This window comes from Loxodonta africana, chromosome 13 (assembly GCF_030014295.1).
Source record: "Loxodonta africana isolate mLoxAfr1 chromosome 13, mLoxAfr1.hap2, whole genome shotgun sequence".
NCBI classification, from domain to species: Eukaryota; Metazoa; Chordata; class Mammalia; order Proboscidea; family Elephantidae; genus Loxodonta; species Loxodonta africana.
Window position 1 is genome coordinate 41,346,175 of NC_087354.1, and position 19,957 is coordinate 41,366,131.

The 19,957-nt window shown below is 57.1% G+C and overlaps 2 protein-coding genes across 8 annotated transcripts in view; one reads left to right on the forward strand and one right to left on the reverse strand.

The window, feature by feature from the left end:
• Positions 1–5,157, forward strand: part of EDC3 (enhancer of mRNA decapping 3) — a 63,381-nt gene extending 58,224 nt beyond the window's left edge. For 3 of the 4 annotated variants that reach the window (XM_064267274.1, XM_003413821.4, XM_010593749.3), the window contains 2 exons: positions 2–219; positions 2,912–5,157. In XM_064267274.1, coding sequence (XP_064123344.1) covers positions 2–219; positions 2,912–3,246 — 553 coding nt within the window. In that variant the 3' untranslated portion in view covers positions 3,247–5,157. Of the gene's footprint in view, position 1; positions 220–2,879 lie in introns of all 4 variants that reach the window. The other variant, XM_023552907.2, reaches the window with a different exon arrangement.
• CLK3 (CDC like kinase 3) lies at positions 19–19,525 on the reverse strand. Of its 4 annotated transcripts, none has more exons than XM_010593748.3 (13): positions 19,411–19,522; positions 15,888–16,039; positions 14,973–15,189; positions 13,046–13,142; positions 12,704–12,770; positions 10,275–10,391; positions 9,327–9,493; positions 8,001–8,095; positions 7,780–7,909; positions 7,480–7,562; positions 7,110–7,189; positions 6,754–6,844; positions 19–6,088 (listed from the first exon to the last, which is right to left on the reverse strand). In XM_010593748.3, exons 2-13 carry the CDS (start codon positions 16,037–16,039, stop codon positions 5,912–5,914), a joined length of 1,473 nt encoding a protein of 490 aa, XP_010592050.1. In that variant the 5' UTR covers positions 19,411–19,522; the 3' UTR covers positions 19–5,911. The 4 variants fall into 4 exon arrangements, with proteins under 4 accessions (XP_010592050.1, XP_010592049.1, XP_023408677.2 ...); XM_010593747.3 differs by having other exon boundaries at positions 19,372–19,500; XM_023552909.2 differs by lacking the exon at positions 19–6,088 and having other exon boundaries at positions 6,304–6,844; positions 19,411–19,525.
• Between the last annotated feature and the right edge of the window lie 432 nt (positions 19,526–19,957).

Consider the following 19,957-nt stretch of genomic DNA (forward strand, 5'->3'; position numbering starts at 1 on the left):
GATTGAATCCCAAAAATGTTCACCAGAGGCCTACAGTGGCCCTGCTATGTGGACCCCATGCAAAGGGGGCTCAGGGTATCAGCTGTGGAAGGCACCTAGCTAACCACGATGTCCAGGTCATCCTCTTCCTGCCCAATTTTGTCAAGATGCTGGAGTCCATCACCAACGAGCTCTCTCTCTTTAGCAAGACCCAAGGCCAACAAGTATCTAGCCTCAAAGGTGAGTACTTTATGCTGGCAGGGCTCGGGTCTTCTCCCTCTGGGGTTGTTTGGTGGTTTGGTAGTGCCACCCAGTGGCAACTAGTGGAAAGGTATCATATGTTCCTAGAAGGATCTTAGAGCAGCAGAAAGGAAATACCCTTGGTGTCAAGTTGCCTACTTGCTAACCCTTCACCCTCCTTTCTCCCACACCACTAAGATGTAGAGCTGGGGCACGTTTATTCATTTCAGAAGTATTTATGGAGCAGGCCCTGTTCCTGGTGCTGGAGTATGGCCATAGATTACAAACCCATGCCTCCACGGAGCTCATGTCCTAGTGAGGAAAGACAGAGGGATGACTAAGTAATGTTCCTATTAGCTTAGATGGTAATAAGTGTCATGGAGGAAAATAAAGCAGGGCGTGTTGGGGGGTTGGCTGGGAAGCGAGAGATGTGATTAGACAGGCATTTCAGGGTTAGGTCATGAAGGGCCTTACGGATCACTGCAAGGGTTTGGGCTTTCACTCTGGGTAGTGAGATGACGAGGTATTGGAGGATTAAGTAGAGGACTGACTTAACCTGACTCAAGTTTCAAATGATCATTCTGGATGCTGAGAGTAGACTGTAGCAGTATAGAGGATGGATTAAGAGGCTATTATCATAATCTGAGAGAGTGACAATGGCTAAGACAAGATGGTAGTTTGGAGAGGTGGTGAAAAGGAGTCAATTTCTGAATCAGCTTTGGAGATACCAAGTCAACAGATAGGATGTGGGGGTGAGAGAACAAGAGAGTTAAGGACTTCAAGGTTGTTGGCCTGAGGAACTGGAAGGATGGAGGTGCCATTCCCTGAGATGGGAAGACTGGGAAGAGGGAAAGGTTTGGGGAGAAAGAGCAGAGGCTCAGTTTGAGGTACCTGAGGAGCACTGGTGGTGCAACAGTTAAGTGCTCAGCTGCCAACCAAAGGGTTGGCAGTTTGAACTCACCCAGCAGCTCCACGGGCAAAAGACCTGGCAACCTCCTTCTGTAAAGATTGCAGCCAAGAAAACCTGTGGAGCACTTCTTTCGACTCCTGTCTCCTGGGGTCGCTGTGAATTGAAATTGACTCAGCGGCAGCTAGCAACCACACCGCCGACCATGCAGGCGGGAGTGTTCATGGTGCAGTAGGGTACGTGAGCCTGGAGCTACGAGTGTGTAGATACATTTAAAGCTATGAAGAGCCTGGATAAGATCACCTAGTAAGAGAGAGAAGCACATAGAGAATAGATAGAGAAGTCCAAAGACTGAGCTCTTTGTTTAGAAGTCAGAGAGTTGAGGAGAAACCAGCTAAGCAGACATGGATGGAGTGGCCAGTGAAGGGAGGAGAAGGCTGGTACCTGAAAGCCAAGTGAAGAAAGGAGGGTGTGAGCTGCTGTGGTAGCAGGCCACTCCGGGTGAGTTCAGATGAAGACTGAGAATTGGCCACTAGATTGAGCAGTGTGTGTGGGGGGTCCCTGTTTCAAATGGAGTGGTGGAGCTCAAGTCTGATTGGAGTGTGAAGAGAAAACAGGGAGCAGAATTGGAAGAAGCAAATACAGCCCAGAGAAGGGGCCTTGCCAGAAGTCAGATGGCGAGTTGAGGGCAGAGCCTGACCTAGAACATCAATCTAGTTCTCAGGCCAGGCTCCTATGGACACTCAAAAAATAACATGCCGCTCTCCCTCTTGAACCTCATGGCCCACAGAGGACTCCCCATGGTGGCATTTTTAGTACGAGAACTATGTGACTCTAGGAAGTGTCACTACTTCAGGCAGAGAGCTGGGAAAGAGGCCTGGTGTGGGTTCCCCTTCTTCAGTTATATAACACACCTCGGTTGCAGGCAGTTCTTCCTCTGGTTGCTCACAAGGCCACATATCCCAAACACCCCAGGAGGCAAGTATGATGATAATGACTCTTGAGTTTGGACTGGTCTCTATTATTCTCTAAGTTGCCAATCTCTTGGTTAGCAGCCAATCTCCTAACCACTGTGCCACCAGAGCTCTGTTTAACCTCTTAGGCTGGTCCAAGACTTACATACTTGTTGAGACATGATGTTCTTAGTGTACTGTCCCAGAGGCCTGTCACTGCCGAGGAGCCTTTGAAAAACACCTGGGGAGAACAGTGATAGAGTCTGTTTCCGTTACGAAGGTTGGGCTGTGTGGGAGACCCGTTGCCATGAGATAATGAAGGGGCCAGAGAGGAGGGCAGGCTGGCTCAAGCAGAGTAGGCGAGCCCAGATAGAATGAGCAAGAATGCTCTCACCCGCTCACCCGTCTTGGACCGATCGTTAATCAGCAGTCTGGTCCTATTTCTGCTGGGCCCTGGGCAGGGCTTCCCTGTGGAGGCTGACTCGGGAGTGAACCCAGCCTTCCAGAACTCATAATGCACCCAGGGAGTGAGTAGTATGTATAGAGGCTTGCCTGCAAGGCAGAGGAGGGACGAGGGCCTGAGCAGCCTTGCATACCTCAGCGGGACAGCACTTCAGCCTGGGAGTGACTCAAGGCTAATGCAGGCTAATGCTCCATCAGGCCTACATGCCCCTGGGCTCTAGCACCCTCCCCAGCCAGGCTAGAGTCCTGGCCCAGGCAGCAGGGCAGTATCTGGAGAACAGGACACTCTTAGGGCCACCTGGGCTCTAGTCCCAGCCTGGGTTACTCTCTGCTTATAGGAGTTTTCAGATGGCACTGTTTCCACCTGCAGACCTGCCCACCAGCCCTGTGGACCTGGTGATCAATTGCCTGGATTGCCCTGAGAACGCCTTCTTGCGGGATCAGCCCTGGTACAAGGCAGCCGTGGCCTGGGCCAACCAGAACCGGGCACCGGTGCTCAGCATAGACCCTCCTGTGCACGAAGGTGAACAGGGCATCGATGCCAAATGGTCACTAGCGCTGGGCCTGCCTCTGCCGTTGGGGGAGCACGCAGGCCGCGTCTATCTGTGTGACATCGGCATTCCCCAGCAGGTGTTCCAGGAGGTGGGCATCAACTACCACTCGCCCTTTGGCTGCAAGTTTGTCATCCCACTGCACTCTGCCTAGAGGGGCTTGGGGCAGGCTGGACCCGGCAGTCCCCTGCGGCCTCTGACACTGAACTTGACAACGAACGCCTTAAGGATGTGAAGCATCATGGACCTTGTTGTTAAATTTTTTTCTTTTGGATATGTTTCTTCTGTGAGAGAACACACAGATTTAAAACTGATCTGTCACCTGCCCGTAGCCTGGGAAGGCTTCCCCCCTGGGTGCGTGGGTGGGTGGCAAGCTGAGTACGCAGTGGCTGCGTGTCTGCCCTTGGCCCATGGCAGGTCAGGCTTTGTTTACAGACAAAGGCAGCTCTCAGGCAGTGTTTCAGGTTTACAGCCACTGGGCCTGGGTGAGCGCCTGAGGGTGGGGCAGGGCCCAGGTGAGGGCCTGCACCTGCTGTGTTGTAGAGCTTGCAGTTTTGTCTCCTGGCTTCACCCAGCCCGGGCAGCCCTTCCTCTAATCATGTAGAACCAGCCATGCTGCAGCTGTCCACTAGAGGGCAGACTTTCCATCATTCATTTTGAGGGTGTGACTAGGTCTTCTCCAGCACCACCCCCCTGCCCCCCACAGGTTGATTAGGGGTCTTTTGCCCCTTTCTCCAGAGTTGATCCAAGTTTATGCTGGAGTTTTTCCAAGGACCCTTCCTTCCTTTCCACTCCATTTGTCTGAGAGGCAGGGAAGGGGGTGGCATCAGGCTGGTGATATACTCTGTTGGGATTTTCTTGTTTTTCTGTCGTTTTCAGCATCAGTAGTATGATGTTATGTTACTGTAGAACCACCATGTCCATCCTGCCAGCAGGGCCCCTGCCTGTACCCGACGCCCTGTAGCCGGGGGCCAAGCCTTTGCCTAGTCTTGGGCCACAGGATGCAGCTTTAATGTTCAGTATTGGGGAGGCCCCTAGGGGAGCCTGGTGCTGAGCCAGAAGAGGCTCCCTGGTGCTTCTGTCCTGGGCCACCCCCACTCTGTTCTGCCCCCTCTGCCCTTCACCTGAAATGGCCCTCTGTAGCTGTCACCCCGGCAGGGTGCATACCCTTCCCCTGTCTGGGCTTTGAACCCTCATCCGGTGTCCACACTAGATGAGTAGGCTTGGGGGCCAGTACCCTAGCTCAGATGCCAAAACGAGGCTAGTTCTGGATGAACTAGCTGAGGGGCTCAGCCATAGAACACACACACTGCTGCTCAGATCCAAAGGACTGAGCCCTGGCACCATCACAGGCCTCGGCCCTCAAGGCTGGCGGGACAGGAGCCATGCCGTGGGAACCATCCTCCACAAGGGTTTGTGCTTTAAAGCCTTTTCCAGGGCTTCAGATTGCCTTCTGCCCTGAGCCCACCCACTCTGGCTAACGGGAGAGGGCTCACCAAGGATTGTGGACACAGGGTGGACCCGGTATCACGGGTTTCAGGCTGTCACTTTTCTTATAGGAGCATAGCCAGGAGCAAATGAGGAAGGGCAGGGAGGGCTGGTCCCTCCTTTCCTCCCATCCTCCCTTAAACGTTAAACTGTCTCCAGCAGTGGGAGGAGGACAGGGACTATGGGCCCTGTGCTGGGCATCCCCCATGAGCCTCTGCTCATTCTCAGGGCCAACAAGCCCGAATGATGGGGCCCTGTGTGTAGAGGCAGGGCCACAGTCCAAGGAACACGGCTGGATAGCAGGCATCTTGATAGGCAACAGTGAAACAGCTCTGGCTGCCCAACAGTTAGGCCCCCCGATTGGGTACATTGGAAAACGAGTAGGAAGAAACCCTGCCCAGAAGACTCTGCTTGCTTCAGTAAGCTGCAGTGGACCTCGGGGTGATGGCCCAGTTGAAGGGCCAGTGGGAGTTTGTGCCCAAGCCTCTCCCTCTTCTTTTTCCCCAGGTGGCAGAGGGGCTTCCCCCTGCCCTCAGCCTCAGCCTCCTCCAGTGGTATTAAAGATAAGCACGACTCCTCTACCTTCGCTCTTTTCAGAGGCATCCTGCCCACAGTGCCCAGTCCCCCAGGGGCCCCAGTCAGGTGGTCAAGACTATTTCGTGTGGCTCTTGGGGAACCAAAAACCAGCACTAAAATAAAGCAGAACGACTCAGTCCTGTGACGTGTGCTGAATTGCTCTGTAGGCTGAGATGAGGCACTGACTCCCCCAGCCAGCGAAGGGGAGGGCAGGCAAAGCCCAGCCCTGCATAGCCAGCCAGGCTGTTTTCCCTTAAAGTACCTGGAGACAACAGGGGAGCAGATCCAGGACAGCAGCCAGCAGGCCTGCGACCTAAGCTCCACCTCAGGGCAGGGACTACTCCCCCTGGGCCCAGATGGATGTCCCAGCTTCTGGTCTTTTTTCTGGCTAGCCCTTCTGTGCCTGGCCCAGTTCACACTTAGCTCTCCACAAGGTGAACTGCTAAGAAAGACTTTATTAATAAGGTCGGGGGGAGGGAGGAGAGAAGGCAAGGAGCCTGGAGACGGACACACCGGTACCAGGGGTTACAAACAGTAAGAAACACTTTATTATAACTTTACAACATATAAATAGCTTGGGTCAAATCTGTGCTTTCTGGCAGCTGGGCACCAAGTCTCCTCCCCTGCAGGCTCCTGCCTTCCTTCACATTGCACTGTTCAATGGGTGGCTCTGGCCCTGGGGCGCGGCGGTAGAGGGTGGAGAAGGGCCAGTGGCCCCGCCCCAACCTCCATCTCTGGGCAGGGGCCTGTGCCTGTCATCTGCTTGGGTTGCGGCTGTTGTGGAAGGACCGCTCCTCAGGGGTCAGGCCAGCAAAGAAGGGGTGCAGCAGGGCCTCCGCCAGTGTGATGCGCTGGGCAGGGTCAAACTCTAGCATCCTCCTCATCAGGTCAAACAGCTGCACGTGCTCCAGGGAGTCTTGGAGCATGTAACTCTGCTCAGGGACACAAGGTGCCTCAATGTGACTGACGGCAGGGTCTTGGGAAGCCACAGCAGGTCCCTTTGCCTCTGGGAAGCCTTGCTGGACTAGCAGAGGGGGCAGTAATGCATCCTGGCAGGACAGTACTTTCGCCCTCCTGGACAAAAAATGAGCTGCTCCTTTTCATTTGTGCCTGTTTAACACCCTGGCCTGAACTTGTCGGGCTTTGGCTATCTTGCTGGGCTGGTGCCTCTGGCCCCACATGCAAAGTCCTGACAGGTGATAGAAATCCCCTCTGCAAAATACACTTGGCCAAGCAGCAGTGCCGTCGACAGAGGCCTTCTGGCCATGTCTAGGTGTTCCGTCCCCTTCACCTCAGTTCTGCCTAGTTCTTCCCAAAACTGAGAGGGGACGAGGGGGCAGGAAATACCAGGGTTTCGGACACCTGGCTCTGCTGGTGTTCCCCAGTTACATTCATGGCCACCCTGTGGGGAGAGGCTGGGGCTAAGGGCCCCTCTGGGGCAGTTTGCCAGAAGCCCCATTGCCAGCACCCAGCAGTCCCAGGCACAGCCTCCCACAGAACTGGAAGGAGGACTGCCTGTCCTGTCTCTGTTGTATGTCTGCCCAGTGCCTGGGGTCTCCTGGGCATGAGTTTGAGCTAGGGGAAGCCAGAAACTGACCTTCAGAGGTTTGCAGTTCTCCTTCACATACCGGCCGTCAGAGCTGTTCTCATCCCAAACCAGGCCTCCTTTGTAGAAATATTTCTGCTTCCTAGAAATGAAGGGAAGGGGAATGTTTCTCAAGTGTTGGGAGTATCCAGGGACAAAGCTCTGGTGGGAGGTGGGAAAGAGCAGCTCTGGCCAGACCCAGCAGGGGAGGAAGGTCAGGGCAGTGGGTTTGCCAGGTCATCCAGAGGGGGTACAGGGAGCCTGGAAGAGCCACAGATGTCCAGCAAAGACCATCCAGTACCCCACTAGCCCAGCCAAGAAGGGAAAAGCCCCTAGGCCAGCCCTGAGGGGGCTACCGTGCCCCTCACCTGGTGCGGTGGATCATGTGTGAAGGGATGGGACCTAGGATCTTCTCCATCATCACCAAGTGTTCTCGGTTTTCATGGGTCTGTGGAAGGTCAAGGACAGAGCAGGGGTCAGTACTAGCCTCAGTCCCCTCATAGAGAAAAAAGGAACCGAAAGATGACCAAGTGTCCTCCCTGCCCCGCGAGATGCAAACCCACCAAAGGAACATGTCCACTCCTTTTCCCCCAAGCATCTCCACCGAGTCTCACAACATAGATGGCTGGTGGCGGGTGGCAGACACCTATCTCCTAAGGCGCATGGACTTCCCACCCAGTGCCCTGCGGCTTGTCAGGACAGAGGTCAGGGGAGTGGAATGTGTAGGGGTGGCCATACCTGGAAGAGAGTGAAGCCCCGGTAGTACTCAAAGAGAATGCAGCCAATGCTCCAGACGTCACAGGGCTGTGCCCAGCCCAGCTCTGAAAGCCAAGATGGAGACTATGAGGTCCTGCTCCCTGCTCCCAGCCTAGAAGGTCACCGGGCACCTGCCACTCTGGCTAGCAGGACTCTTGCTCAAACCCCAGTGCAAGTGCCTCTCTTGGTGCCAAGTCAGCAACCACACTGACTCATGATACTGTCCCCATGCTCCTCAGACCTGGTCTGCAAGGTCTAGGGGCTTGCTACACAGTCACTCACCAAGGATCACCTCAGGTGGACGATAGTGACGGGTGGCCACAATGGTCGTGTGATGTTCATGGTCAAAGGTGGCACTGCCGAAATCAGCCACTCGGATGCTGGTGTTCTTCACCGACTTCTCCTCACAGCTCTGAAGGGCAAGGTGGGCCAGGTCAGGATTCGGCAGCCAGTGGGGGCTCCCCACCATCAAGCAGGGCTTCGCCCTCTCCCCTCCCCAATACCTTGTGTTCATTGTAGAGGGTTTCAAACTCGGAATTCACGAATAGGATGTTCTCTGGCTTCAAGTCTGTGTGCGTCAGTTGGTTCTCATGTAGGACTAGGGAAGTGGGGATGGGGGAAGCAGGCACTGAGAGACTGGGCTTCTGCTCTGGCTCTCTTGCCAGCTCAAACCCAGACCCCTCCTCCAAAGCCAGGGGCTGCCAGAGCCCCTCGCACCCCTACCCTTGGCAGGGGGCCCAGGAAACGAGCTTATTCTGCCTCTCCACTGGCTTCCCTCTTAAGGCCTCTCCATGCTTGGGCCCTGGGAGCGTCTGAGACTTTAGAAATGCGGGTGGGAAGGGGGAGCTTCTTCTATTAAGAAAAACTCTCTCCACCTCTCCGCAGGGGCCAGGCCTCCTCACCTTGTCTCACACCAAAGCTGCCACAACACTCAGGGTGCTTCCCCTTCCTAGCACGGGATGCGTAAATTTGTGGGGCCCAGTGCAAAACAAAAATGCAGGGCCCCTTGTTCAACTATTAACAATGTCAAGATAGTGGCAGCAAAGCACCAAACCAAGCACAGGGCCGTGTGCAACTGCACAGGCCACACCCATGAGGTGGTCCCCTGAGCAGGGAAGCCTGCCTTTCCCTCCAGCCCTCGCCCACTCATCACATTCAAGCGCCAGTCTCCCATCTGGCACTGAAGCCCCACACAAAGCTGTGGCCACCCCTCTGCAACTGAGCTCCCTCTCCTAGTGTCTCCACACACACCAGGCCCTTGGCCTGCACATAGCTGTTCACCTGGTTGGAACGCTCTTCCCCATCTCCTCCACCTAGCCAGAGCCTGCAGAGTCTAGCTCCAGGCCTATCCACCTCCTCTCTGAAGAGCCCTTCTGTACTGTTCCAACCATGGCAAATTCTACAACGAGTGCTGGCACCACCGAGCACATTCTAACATTGCAGACAGATGAGTAGTGACAGTTACAGAGGATATCAGTGTGGGCAGTGCCCGGGGTGGGATCTGCCAGGTCAGCCTTCTTACCCTATGCAGGAAGGTTGGTAGCTGGGCTAATTCTACCACAGCTTTTATTTTTTTTCCCTTCCTGGGTACCTGGGGGCAGAGGCTGGCTCAGGAGGTAGGTCCCTGGAGGGGACTCCAGCCCTTCCATCCTCACACTGAGATTCCTACCTGAGACAGAAGGCCATTCAGCCAGAGGGGCCCTGGTGTCTCTCAGGCCCAGCAGAAAGGTTAGCAATGTGCTAGAGGGCATGGGGGAGAACGAGACAACCAGGTAGCTTTGCTGCAAGTGTGTGGCTGGCCTGTGCTCCATCTGAGGGTGGACACTCACATCTAAGGGCATGGCAGAGCTGGTAGGCCATATGCCGGACATGTGGCAGAGGGTAAGGCTGGAAGTTATTCTCCTTCAGGAACTCAAAGGTGTTCTTGCCTAGGAGCTCAAAGGCGATGCACATGTGACCGTGGAAGTTGAACCAGTCAGACATCAAGACGCACAGGCTGGGGAGAAGGATGGGTGGGGCTCAGGCTCTGTGCTGGGGGCTGCCCCGCCCCCGTCTCAAGATGCAGCCAGTCCCCACTCCCTCCTAGGCCACTGGGTCACACGCCAGGAGGGAGATACACAGAAGAAAGAGAATCAGTTAACAGAGCTAAAGCACATCTCCCCACCAGCCACCACAGATCAGCTGGGCAAGGACAACCTCCTGCGGGGGCAGGGGAGCGCTGGCCCCCAGGGAAGGCCAGGGTCTGGTCCGAGGTCTCCCCCTCACTTATGGGTGACATGGGGATAAGCCCTGCCTCAGAGCTGCTCTGAGAAGAGATGGAATGCTGCCTCCCCACTCAGCGGTGCTTCCTGAGGGGTGCTGGATTCACCATGTGCCCAGGGCTTAGCACACTTGCTTGGAGGAGAGGGAGAGCTGAGCATCTGTTTGCCAAAGACAGGCTTTCCTCTGGGTGCCTCCTCCTGCAGGAGAGCCCCACATAGCTTCCTGTGGACATCCTGACCTCCGCCCACCACAACCCAGTGAAGTCCCAGTTCACAACGGCAGAGCGGGGGGCCGCCTTGGAACACCAAGCCGGATGGGTGGAGTCTGGACTAAAGTCCAAAGGCTCCTTCCAGCAAGACTCCCTTGCCAAGCTCCCGGGTGCTGAGTGTGGGAAGAAGGCACAGGCCAGACACTGGATGGGACAGTGTGCCCAGACCTAGGGGTTCAGGCAGTAGGGGCTAAAGTGGACTCTGTCCCCACTGAAGGCTTCCCTCCCATTCCCTGCCAACACTCACAACTTGTTCTCTTTGTCCTTCTCCTTAATTTTTTTGAGAACGTTGATTTCTAGCCGGGCGGCCTCCCGGTACTTGCCCACGTTGCGGATGATCTTCAGGGCAACCTGAGCCTTTCCTCTGGGACCAGGAAGGAAACGGGCCCTCATCAGCAGCTGTCCCGCCCCACCCCTGCCCCTCTGCCTCAACCCAGCAACTCCCAGCAAACACCACTCACCAGGAACAGGCCTGCTCTGAAGAGAGCAGGTACTTTGATGCCCGGCCTGCCCATGCAACCCAGACCTCTATGCTCCTAACAGCAAGCTCCTTTGGCATCTGTGTGTGAATGCTCTTGGCATCCATGCCAGCCTTAGCCTTTTATGAAATCAGCCACTGCCAGCTCCCAGGGGAGAGTGTGGGTAGGAGTAGAGGCCAATCCCACTAACCAGTGCCAGCCTGAGCCCGTGCAGTAACCCAGCCTCTAGGTCAGTCAGTGCGGACCCTGGCCAGGCCGTCCCAACCAAAGCCCTCTTTTGTAAACAGCTGTCCCTGGGGTGGGGGCTTCCAGGATGGAGAAGAAGGGTGCCAGAAATGGGGTCTTCTCCCTGAGGCCCAGGACCACTCCCTCTACCACAACCCTTTCCGTGCCTACTCACCTGCCTGCCTCCCACCACAAGCATTTACCAGTTACCACTTGGTGCCAGGCACCCTGGCTAAGCATCTACTGAGGATCTCAATAATTCCTGCTCTGCACTTCCCGCCCCAAACCCAGCCACCAGAGGCCATTTCCAGGATGTCTGCAGAGAAGGCATCCTGCTGAGGTTCAGCTGCCAGGCCCCATCAGGAAGGGATGGCCGTGGTTCGAAAACGAGTGAGAGCAGCACCAGCTCACAAGGGTGCATCTTCTGGGGCCTCAGGGAGGTTAGGCAGGCTGGGCCTTGGTGCCCAGGCAAAGGCTCCCAGGCCCCAGGGCAGAGGCATCCTCTGGAGAATACCCTGTTCTCTTCTTTCTCTGCCTCATTTCCCCAGAATTACAGATTGTCAGGGCAGGGAAGGACCTCAGAGGAAAGGCCACTCACTCCAGGCTCCACCTGGAACAGAATTCCTCTGTGGCATGTCAGTCCTTAGGACAGGGAGCTCATCACTTCCAAAGGGAGCCCCTGCCAGGGCTAGGTGAGTCGGAGGATAAGGCCCTTGCTTTGGCTGAGTGGCACTCTGCTTCCTCACAATAATCCCCACTGCTCCTGACTCTCCCTTTGGGTCCCAAAGGTTCCCTACCCCTGCGCTGCCCCTTGGTGGCTTCTGAGGCTTATTTTCCCCTCCAGCTCTTTAGAGTGGCACAGTATGGAGAGCTTAGCTGCCCTCACGAGTCACAGCTCTTGGTGCTGCCACATGTCTATGTGGTCACGTGCTCTGGGCACGGTGTAGTCCCTACACTCACTGGTCCCAGTCCAGCCCTCCTGAGCCATACTGGGCCTGAGGGATGTTTAAATGGGACTGGGAGCAAAGGGCAGGTTCCTCAGTCACTGCCACTACCTCATCTTGGGGCCACAGGGATGGCTGGGCTCCTGGGTCTAACGGTCCGTTCTGAGCACCCCTACTGTGGATGCACTGTGGAACTGCGAGTTCACCTCCACTACTCACTAGCTGTGGGAAAGGTGGCAAACCCTGAACGTGTTTCTTCACCTCTAAGATCGTGGGAAGGTCACCCACGGACAGCGAGTGGGTCAATGAGATAAAGAACACATAAGCTTGTAGCTGAAGTGCCAAACCAATCAGAGGGCCAGGAAGGCACGGAGGCAATGCCCCTACTCTACACACAGTGCTCCCCTGCCCAGAGCTAGGGGAGGAAGGCAGCAAGGCAGGAAGCTCCTGTCTTGAGGAATGGTAAGTGGGAAAAAAAGTGTTTTGCTCTTAAGCATGGAACAGAGAGTGTGCCCTCAACACACATGGGATAGCACAGCTCTCTTTGAGCATGCTCGGTGAAGACCCCACTTCACCCTTGCCACACTGCAGCAGGCAGCTGCCTACTTGGGAGAACATCCCAGTCTTGTTTCTCCCAACAGGGACCTGGCACGGCCCCTCAGGCAGATGCCCAGGGTAGGGTAGGGTAGTAGCACTCCCAGTCCCCTGCCAGGCCAAGACCTTCCAAGAGATCCCAGGGAGCAGGTGCCAGGCCACATGGCCCTGCCCTGAGAACCACCACCACAGCCCTGGGAAGGGGAAATCAGGGCAGAACTAGTCACTGCCCAGCAATTCTTGGGCATGCCTGCAGACCCCCAAGAATTTCTCGGGGGGTCCGCAGAACACCAACATGTACGGGTCAGATCCTGCTTTGGTGCTACCCTTCAGAAAGAAAAAGGCTCAGATAACCACAACCCACAAGCCTCCCAAACAGGCTCTTCCCAGGCAGTCACCTCCAGAGCTGGTTGGGGCTGCCCCGGTGCCCTCACCTGGCATGGTCCAAGCACTCCACCACCTTGCCAAAGGTACCTTCGCCCAGGTTCCCCACGATCTCATCTAGGAGAAAGAAGAAACAGGGCGTGAGGGTCTGCAAGGCAAAGGGCCGGCAGCTCCTGTAAGTTCACAGCATTCAAATTCTCAAAAACAAAAAAGGCTTCTCTCACTGCCACACTCTTAAAAACAGAAGTTGCTAGTGTCTGTGTCATTCAGGCAATTACTGGTGGCCCCGCTAAGGCGCCACGCGCACTAGAGGCCCCTCCAGGCAGGAGAGGTCTCGTCTAACAAGGGGGGTAGAAAGTAGAGAGGTAAAGTTTTACGAAAGGTGGCTGTACATCGCTCTTGGAGCCAATCGCCGATCCGGCACACCAGGTGGCCCTCCTTGTCATCTTCCACACTCCGGCTGCTGCGCTTACTGCTCTGTTGGCTTCTCTGCATGCACCGCCCCCCGAAACGCCATCCGACCAATCGCATGGTAGGCGGTTCCGATTGACAGATTGAGGTGTCAGTCAAAGGCAGAGGTGGAGACGGTGAGGAGCCGGTGGGTTGGTTGGTTGGATTTTCCAGATGCCAGCATTTCATAAGGCACACAGCATATATAACGATAGGGATATTGCAAGGGACACGTCAAGACACAAACTGACTTCAAAAACAGAAAAGTAAAAACAGCTACAGGTATGTAAAGAAAACTCGGACATTATCTACAAGGAGGGGCGCCGCAAACGCTCGGAAAGACGACCAGCCTCTGCGGCTGAGGGGCCAGGCCATGAAGAGAGCCACATCCCTGACGCCCTCCTCCAGCGAGTCTCCCCCTCCCAGGCCCTCCCGTGGGGGCTTCGTGGTGGCTTCGGCCAGAGCTGAAGACGCAGAGAGAACGGCGCAAGAAGGCAGCCAGCCCTGCCTGGGTCTGACCGTCGGACTGGTGAGAGGGCCATCTCGGTTTTCCTGCGAAATGCCCAGCCTGTCCTTGCCTGCTTCCTGTCCACACGGCCTTGCACATGCCCGATAGCTGCCATTCAGAGCCAAACTGCTACCTGTCCCCAGATGGCATCCTTGGCCAGACTTGAGCACCACTACCAGAAACGGCCTGCCAGCAGCCCTCCTGCCACCAGCCTCGAGCAGGGAAGGGGCCGGTCCTCTGGGCCAGTCGGCCTGCAGGCCTCCTTCCACCACGGCCACACAGGCCCCAAGCCAGCTCCTGCCCTGGCCTTGGCACCGTGCCGCCCACAGGCCAGGCCCATCCCAAGCCTCACAACGACAGAGGGCACCAAAAAGAGAAGCAGTGGAGCCACTGACCTGCACTGCCATCCTGTGACAGTGTGCCAAGAGGCCACCAGGCCGTGCTGGGCTCACCCAGTCTCCCCTCAACTTGCCATGGCCGCTCAGAGAAGTCACAGGGAGAACTGGGCAGAGAAGAAGCTGGACCCCTCCACTGACCCTGCCCCTACCCCTCAGGGGCCTCATGGCCGGCAGAGGGTGGGGAGGGGGGTGGGAGGAGAAGAGAAGGCAGCACATAGCCTCAGAGATACACAACTAGCTTTTCTTTCCTGGGGGCCTGGGTGCAGTGTAGGGTCTACGCGATCCTCCACACCAGGAACACCGGCCAGGCTCTGCCTTTGGGGCTGCCTGGGGCTGAAGGCTTTCTGCCATTCTTCACATACCCCAGCACACAGACAGCTCCCACCCCTCGCCTGGACTACCCCTCACATGAAGAGGCGAGACTGCAGAAGGCCTGGCTGGAAGTCAGCAGGAAAGCTCCCAATCTGCACCGGGCTGACGGGCAAATCCTCTCCAGCCTCGGAGGAGGGTGTGTGGAGATGGGACTGGAAGGTGGGTGCCGGCCACACCAGTCAAAGCTCTCAGCTACTGGGGCAACCTCTGGGAGGGAAGGACCAGACCATATAGACCACATAGCGGCAACCCTACTGGATCCCCAAGAAGGCTCCCCAAGAAGGCTCCCTGGCCACCGGTGCCATGCGGTTGGTGTCTGGAGCAGCCTGGAGACACAGAAAAGCTGGGGGCCAGCCAGCGCCGGAATCAGGGCCCCTATAGTTGCCGTTGCCAAGGGGGCAAGAAGGCAGAGGGGCCGGGCCACCCAGCTCAGCTCTGTACCTGGACCAGACAACACATACACACACACATGCACGCACACCAGTGTGTGTGCCCAGCTGGCAGTACTCACCACGACCAACCAGCCTGAGAGAAGGCTAGAAAGAGATGAGGCCTGGAAGGCCCAGCCAGCACACTCTGGCCACCACTCACCGAGGAGGCGCTGCTACAAGACCTGGTGCGGCGTTTGTGGCAGTGGTGGGCGTGCTTGCGGGTTCGATATGGCTCCCTCTCCCGTGACCGCCGACGATGGTGTGAACGTGATGATCCGTAGCAGTCCTCGCCGAAGGATGGGCTCCGCTCTTCACAACGGTACGTGTCGCTGTCTCGGCGCTCCCGGTATCTCCTCTGGTAGGGCAGGCGGTCATGGCTGCCAAGAAGGGCGGGGGAGACTGGTCAGCAGGGTCCTTCCTCCCACCAGCCAGGTCCCTGCTACCAGGCAAGAAGCCTGTGTAGACCCTCAAAGAGCTCACAGACACCCAGACTGGCGGGAAGAGAGCAAGGGAGGGAAGGTGTGAAGGTGCTGAGCCCGCCTGTCCTCCAGAACCTTGGCTAAAGATAGGCACCCCTCCAGTGCCCCAGGAGGCAGAGCAGTGGGGAAGGGGAGCAGGTGGAGGGCCTCTGAGGGCTCAGACACTCAGGCTCCCTGTGGCCTTCTGGAGACTTTAACCTTGGCCTGAGGCTAAGATACGACCAGGGACCAACAGCTAGAAAGGGCTGGGGTCCCCCCAATCCCCACCGAGGAAGGCTCAGGAGGTTAGTAGAGGAGGAGCCACAGACCTGCACTGCCATCCTGGAAAAATGGGGAATGTTCTGGGAGAAGGAAGAAGAGGAAGGGGCACTCAAGGACAGAGGATGAAGGGGAGGCAAGGCTTGCAGCTAACACAAAGGCCAGGGAATGCAGGTGAGATTTGGGGAGGTCCCCCAAGAGGACAGGGTGGGTCCTAGGAGCAGCAGGCAGAGATGGCAGCCATTTCGAGGAGATGTGAGACTGCCCCAAGCCCCAAAACCATCTCACTAGCCCAGCCAAGGGCAGGAGTCCTTCCTGCCTACCCAGTTCCCTCTCACCTTCTGGACCGAGACCTGCGAGGCGGAGGCTCCCTTCGGGACAGGTAGCGCAGTCTCCCTTCGTGCTCCCGACTGTAAGACCTCCTCCTCTTCCATCGGTAGCTCAGGTACGGGTCTGGCTCAGGGGAGCGGTATCGCTTACAGTGATGCATCTAGGCCACGAGAGAAAGTGCCCTACTCAACATGCAGCCAGCCACCTCCAGCCACAGGGCTGCCGGGGCGGCCCAGACGTGCCTAAAGAGGAGGCCCATTATTCTGTTTGGGGGCAGCCCCTCCCAGGGTTTTATGAAGTGAAGAAGAACTCTGAGGTCATACTGGCCGAACAACAGACAATGGGTAACACCCTCTCTGCCAGCGAACTAATAGCTGCCTCCCCAGCAGAGCATCACTGGCCTAGTGGCCTGAGCACTTGGGGAAATGGGTGAGCTGGGACCAGGTGCTGAGGCAGGAAGGCAGGAGGGAATGGTGAGTATGGTCACCAAGGTCAGGGAGAAGGAGGAGCCTACTGGGCTTAGTCCCCTACTTACTGGGTGGTCCTATGAAGTGACCATGCTGTAAAGCCAGAGGCCAGAGTCAAAGGGCTGTTGGCATGAAGCCAACAACATGGGCGCAAGCGGGGAAACACCTTCAGCCTAAAGTCTCCTGGCTGAGGCCCTGAACTGGACCCCACTCAAGGGAGTAAGGATCGCAAGTCAACGTGAGGAGCCACAGATGAGAGGACAAGCCCTCGGAAAAAGAGGCATACAGGGTCTCACAAATATTCCCCAGCTTACCCCAGAGTCTGACCAGCCCTTACTGGTCATCACCTGGTCTCAGTATCCCTTGGGATGCCAGGGTCCTCCGAGCACCCAAGTTTCTTGCCAGAGGCCCACTTAGCACCCTTCAGACCACCTGCAGTGCCATGCTGGGCAGTGCCTCACCTCTCTCCAACATCACCTTTGCTGTCCCCTTTTCTCTTTCCCCTGCTCCAGTACTGGCTCCTGTTCCCATCTCAGGAAGAGCAGAGGGGTTGGCTGCCTGCGCAGGCAGGCAGGCCAAAGGGCCCCACCCCACTCTCCCTGTTAAGCAAAGACTTATATCCGCCACGGGAAATCGCCAGGCTGGACCAGTACCAGCTGAGAAAAGTGGCTATGTGAGGCCAGCCCCCATTTCCACCTACATCCAAAACCCTGATGCTGCCTCCATGGGAAGGCTAGGCCAATCCTTCACTTGGCCACAGCCAGCCTCTGGTCATGGTCAGTCCTGGGCTCACCTGACCAGCACATTTCGGACAAACCCACTGAGGCTGCACCATCAAGGCAGAAAGGTCTGTCAAGAGGAGAGCAGCATGGAATGGCTCCCCCTGGGGTAAGCAGGGCAAAGAGGCCAATCTGACCAAACTCCTGGGAGCTCCTCGGTGATCCTGACAAAGTTACTGCCCTCCATTTCCCCAGTAGCTGATGTCCCCTTTCTATCTGGGAAGTCCAGGAAGTGGTACTGGCCCAGCCCTCAGCAATCCTTGGAGATAAACATACAGAAAATCACTGACAGATCCCTAAGACCTGGATTGCTGTTCTGTTTTGTTGATTAGGTGACTAATGTTTCACTGTTTTCCTGCCATTACCCTGGGGCAGGTGCCCAAGCTGTGGAATGAAAGCTCCAGTGGCCTGGCATGGGCCCTCCTTGCTGAGGAGACAAAGCATCAGGAGGACTTGGTCTAGTCCACACCAGGCCAAAGCCTCCCTCCCAGGACCTGGAAGATACACATGTCCACACACTTCATGTTAGTGGAAAGAGCCCAGGCTTCAGAGGCAGACAGATGTCAGTCTGAAGCCTGGCACTGCCACTTCTAGCTATGTGCCTTTGGGCGAGTTACTCAACTGCTCTATCCTTCAGCTTCCTCTTGCAATAACAGGATAACAATCTCTTACAAGTGTTTGTGAGGATTTAATGTGTCTCCTCTAAACCAACTGCCTAGCATAGGCCTGGGCCCACAAGTGGTACTACAGGCAACTTTTCATTAACAAAATGAAAAACATTCCGGGTAACAACTTGGACCTCTGTTAAATGCCTTAAGAGCACTAAGAACACTTTATAAGTCCCTTCCTGGGAACCTGGGGGAAGACAGTTCTGGGCAGAAAACCCTGACCTAATTCTCAGTGCTGTCACTTACTGTCTTCGTGAATTTATACAAGTCACTCTAGGCCTTGGCTACCATACCTGGAAAGTAGAGATAACACTACCTCCCAGCCAACTTGGCAAAGGAGATGACAAGCATGAGAGCTATAAAGTACTACACGCAAGGCAAGACTAATAGGAGAAATCATCTCTCCTTTACCGCATTTTAGGCAGGTGAGCTACTGGACCTACCAGACCCCCTCCTCAGCCTCCCACCAACAGCACAAGAGCCCATTTCTCATCCATTGCCTCAGATCCACTGAGACCCCAGCAAACAGGTTATTTTAGGAAGCTAAGGTCACAATCATGCTTTAGGAGGCTCTGCTCTACACAATGGGAAAAAAAAAAGGTAATGTGAAGGAAACCAGGCCGAGGATGCCAGCTCTTCTCCTCGGAGCACAGGCCTAGTCGGCTTCTCATTTGCTGTTCCTGGCCAGAGAACTGGGCTGACAAGAAGTGCAGCCAGCCGGGTCAGCGACTGCCCTCCCGGAGCCCTGCCACCCCAGCGCCCCACGGTTATTTTTGGCTGGCACTGCCCCGCCACTGCAACCTCAAGCTTGCCACCTCGCAAGCCGCCACAACGGGGTGAAACGCTCCTCCTTTTCAAGGGCACGGAGGAGGGAAGCTGGAAGCCCGCCAACTCCGCCTCGACCGGGGCCTGGCTCGGGCAATTCCCACACCGGCTCCACACCAGGGCACTCGCACCCGGAACTAAAAGCACAGAGGCTACCGCGCTGAGGAGCAGCCGGGCATTTGGGCTGTCAGCTTGGCCGGGCCCCTCCCCCGGGGCTGGAGCGGCTCCATCATCACAACAAAACACACACAGGCGCCTGCGGCCTTCGCTCGGGTCCCTTCGGGCGCCCCAGGTCTTGGGTATCTAGGAGCCCCGTGCCCCCCGAACCACCGTCAATGGCGGAGGAGGGACCCAGGTGGTGGGGGCAGGTCGGTGTGAGCCAGAATCCAACTCCAGGCCACGCGGGGAGGAGGGACCTACGGACCAAGGCTCGAGCCAAGGAGTCTGAAGGAGTCTCCAGGCTATCCCAGGTCGGACCCCGACCCCATTCCTCGGGCAGGCGCAGGGCCGAAACTGGGTCCCTGCAGGGGCTGACAGAGGGGGCCTCAGAGGCTGCTCTGGCTCCCACTCCGACACCACGGGATCGAGAGCTCGAGGTCCGCCGTGCTCGCCCTCGGGGCGACAAGCAGCGGGTCAGGGGTGAGGGGTCGGGGCTGCGGCCTGAGGTTGGTAAAGGAAGAGAAAGGGCGCGGGCCGAGCCCAAACCGGGACACCCGAAACCCGCACCCGGCGAGGCCGCCCCGCCCGACTCACCTCCCGCAGCCGTCGTCGCGGGCCGAGGCCCACACTCACCGTCTCCCAGGCTCCGGCTGCGGCTAGGCCCCACTCCCCGCTCCGAGCACCTCTTCCGCTTCCGGCTCCGGCCTCCGCCCGTGGCGTCCCCGCCCCCCGGGTGACGCAGGCGTCGCCAGCCCCGGGTCGGCTCGGCTCGGTGGCCGGGACGCTCTAGCCCCTGACTCGAAGGCTCTGGGGGACTGGCCTTCCACGCTCCGGTCGGTGCCGCAGAGTAGTCGAGACTAGCTCCGGGAGGGCCGAGGGGTGGCTCCGGCGGCGGCGGCGGCTCGCCCCGCCCCCTGTCGTGTCTCGACGCACGTAAACCCTCCAGACCTGACAGGTGCCGGGTCCCCGAGCCTCTCCATGCCCCGCGGGGGTGCTCGGAGCCGAAAGGCGGAGCCTCGCCCGTGTCCGCCAACCCCTTTTCTGTGCGCGGAGGGGACGGTCGTTGTTTCCCTGTTACGACAGTGAAAACGGGGGTTACTGAGGTCCACCGGGCCACGGGGCCCAAGAGGGAACTAAAGACGGCGGAGACCTGGGCCCAGAGGCTCACGAAGGCGGTGGT

What these genes read in the sequence shown, in the direction of transcription:
- CLK3 (XM_023552909.2), bottom strand. Translation starts at nt 16,039, where the DNA reads ATGCATCACTGTAAGCGATACCGCTCCCCTGAGCCAGACCCGTACCTG. An exon ending in GGGGCTTCACTCTCTTCCAG is followed by an intron (nt 7,190 to 7,479) that starts GTATGGCCACCC and finishes GACCTTCCACAG; the next exon opens with ACCCATGAAAACCGAGAACA. An exon ending in CACATGATCCACCGCACCAG is followed by an intron (nt 6,845 to 7,109) that starts GTGAGGGGCACG and finishes CTTCATTTCTAG; the next exon opens with GAAGCAGAAATATTTCTACA.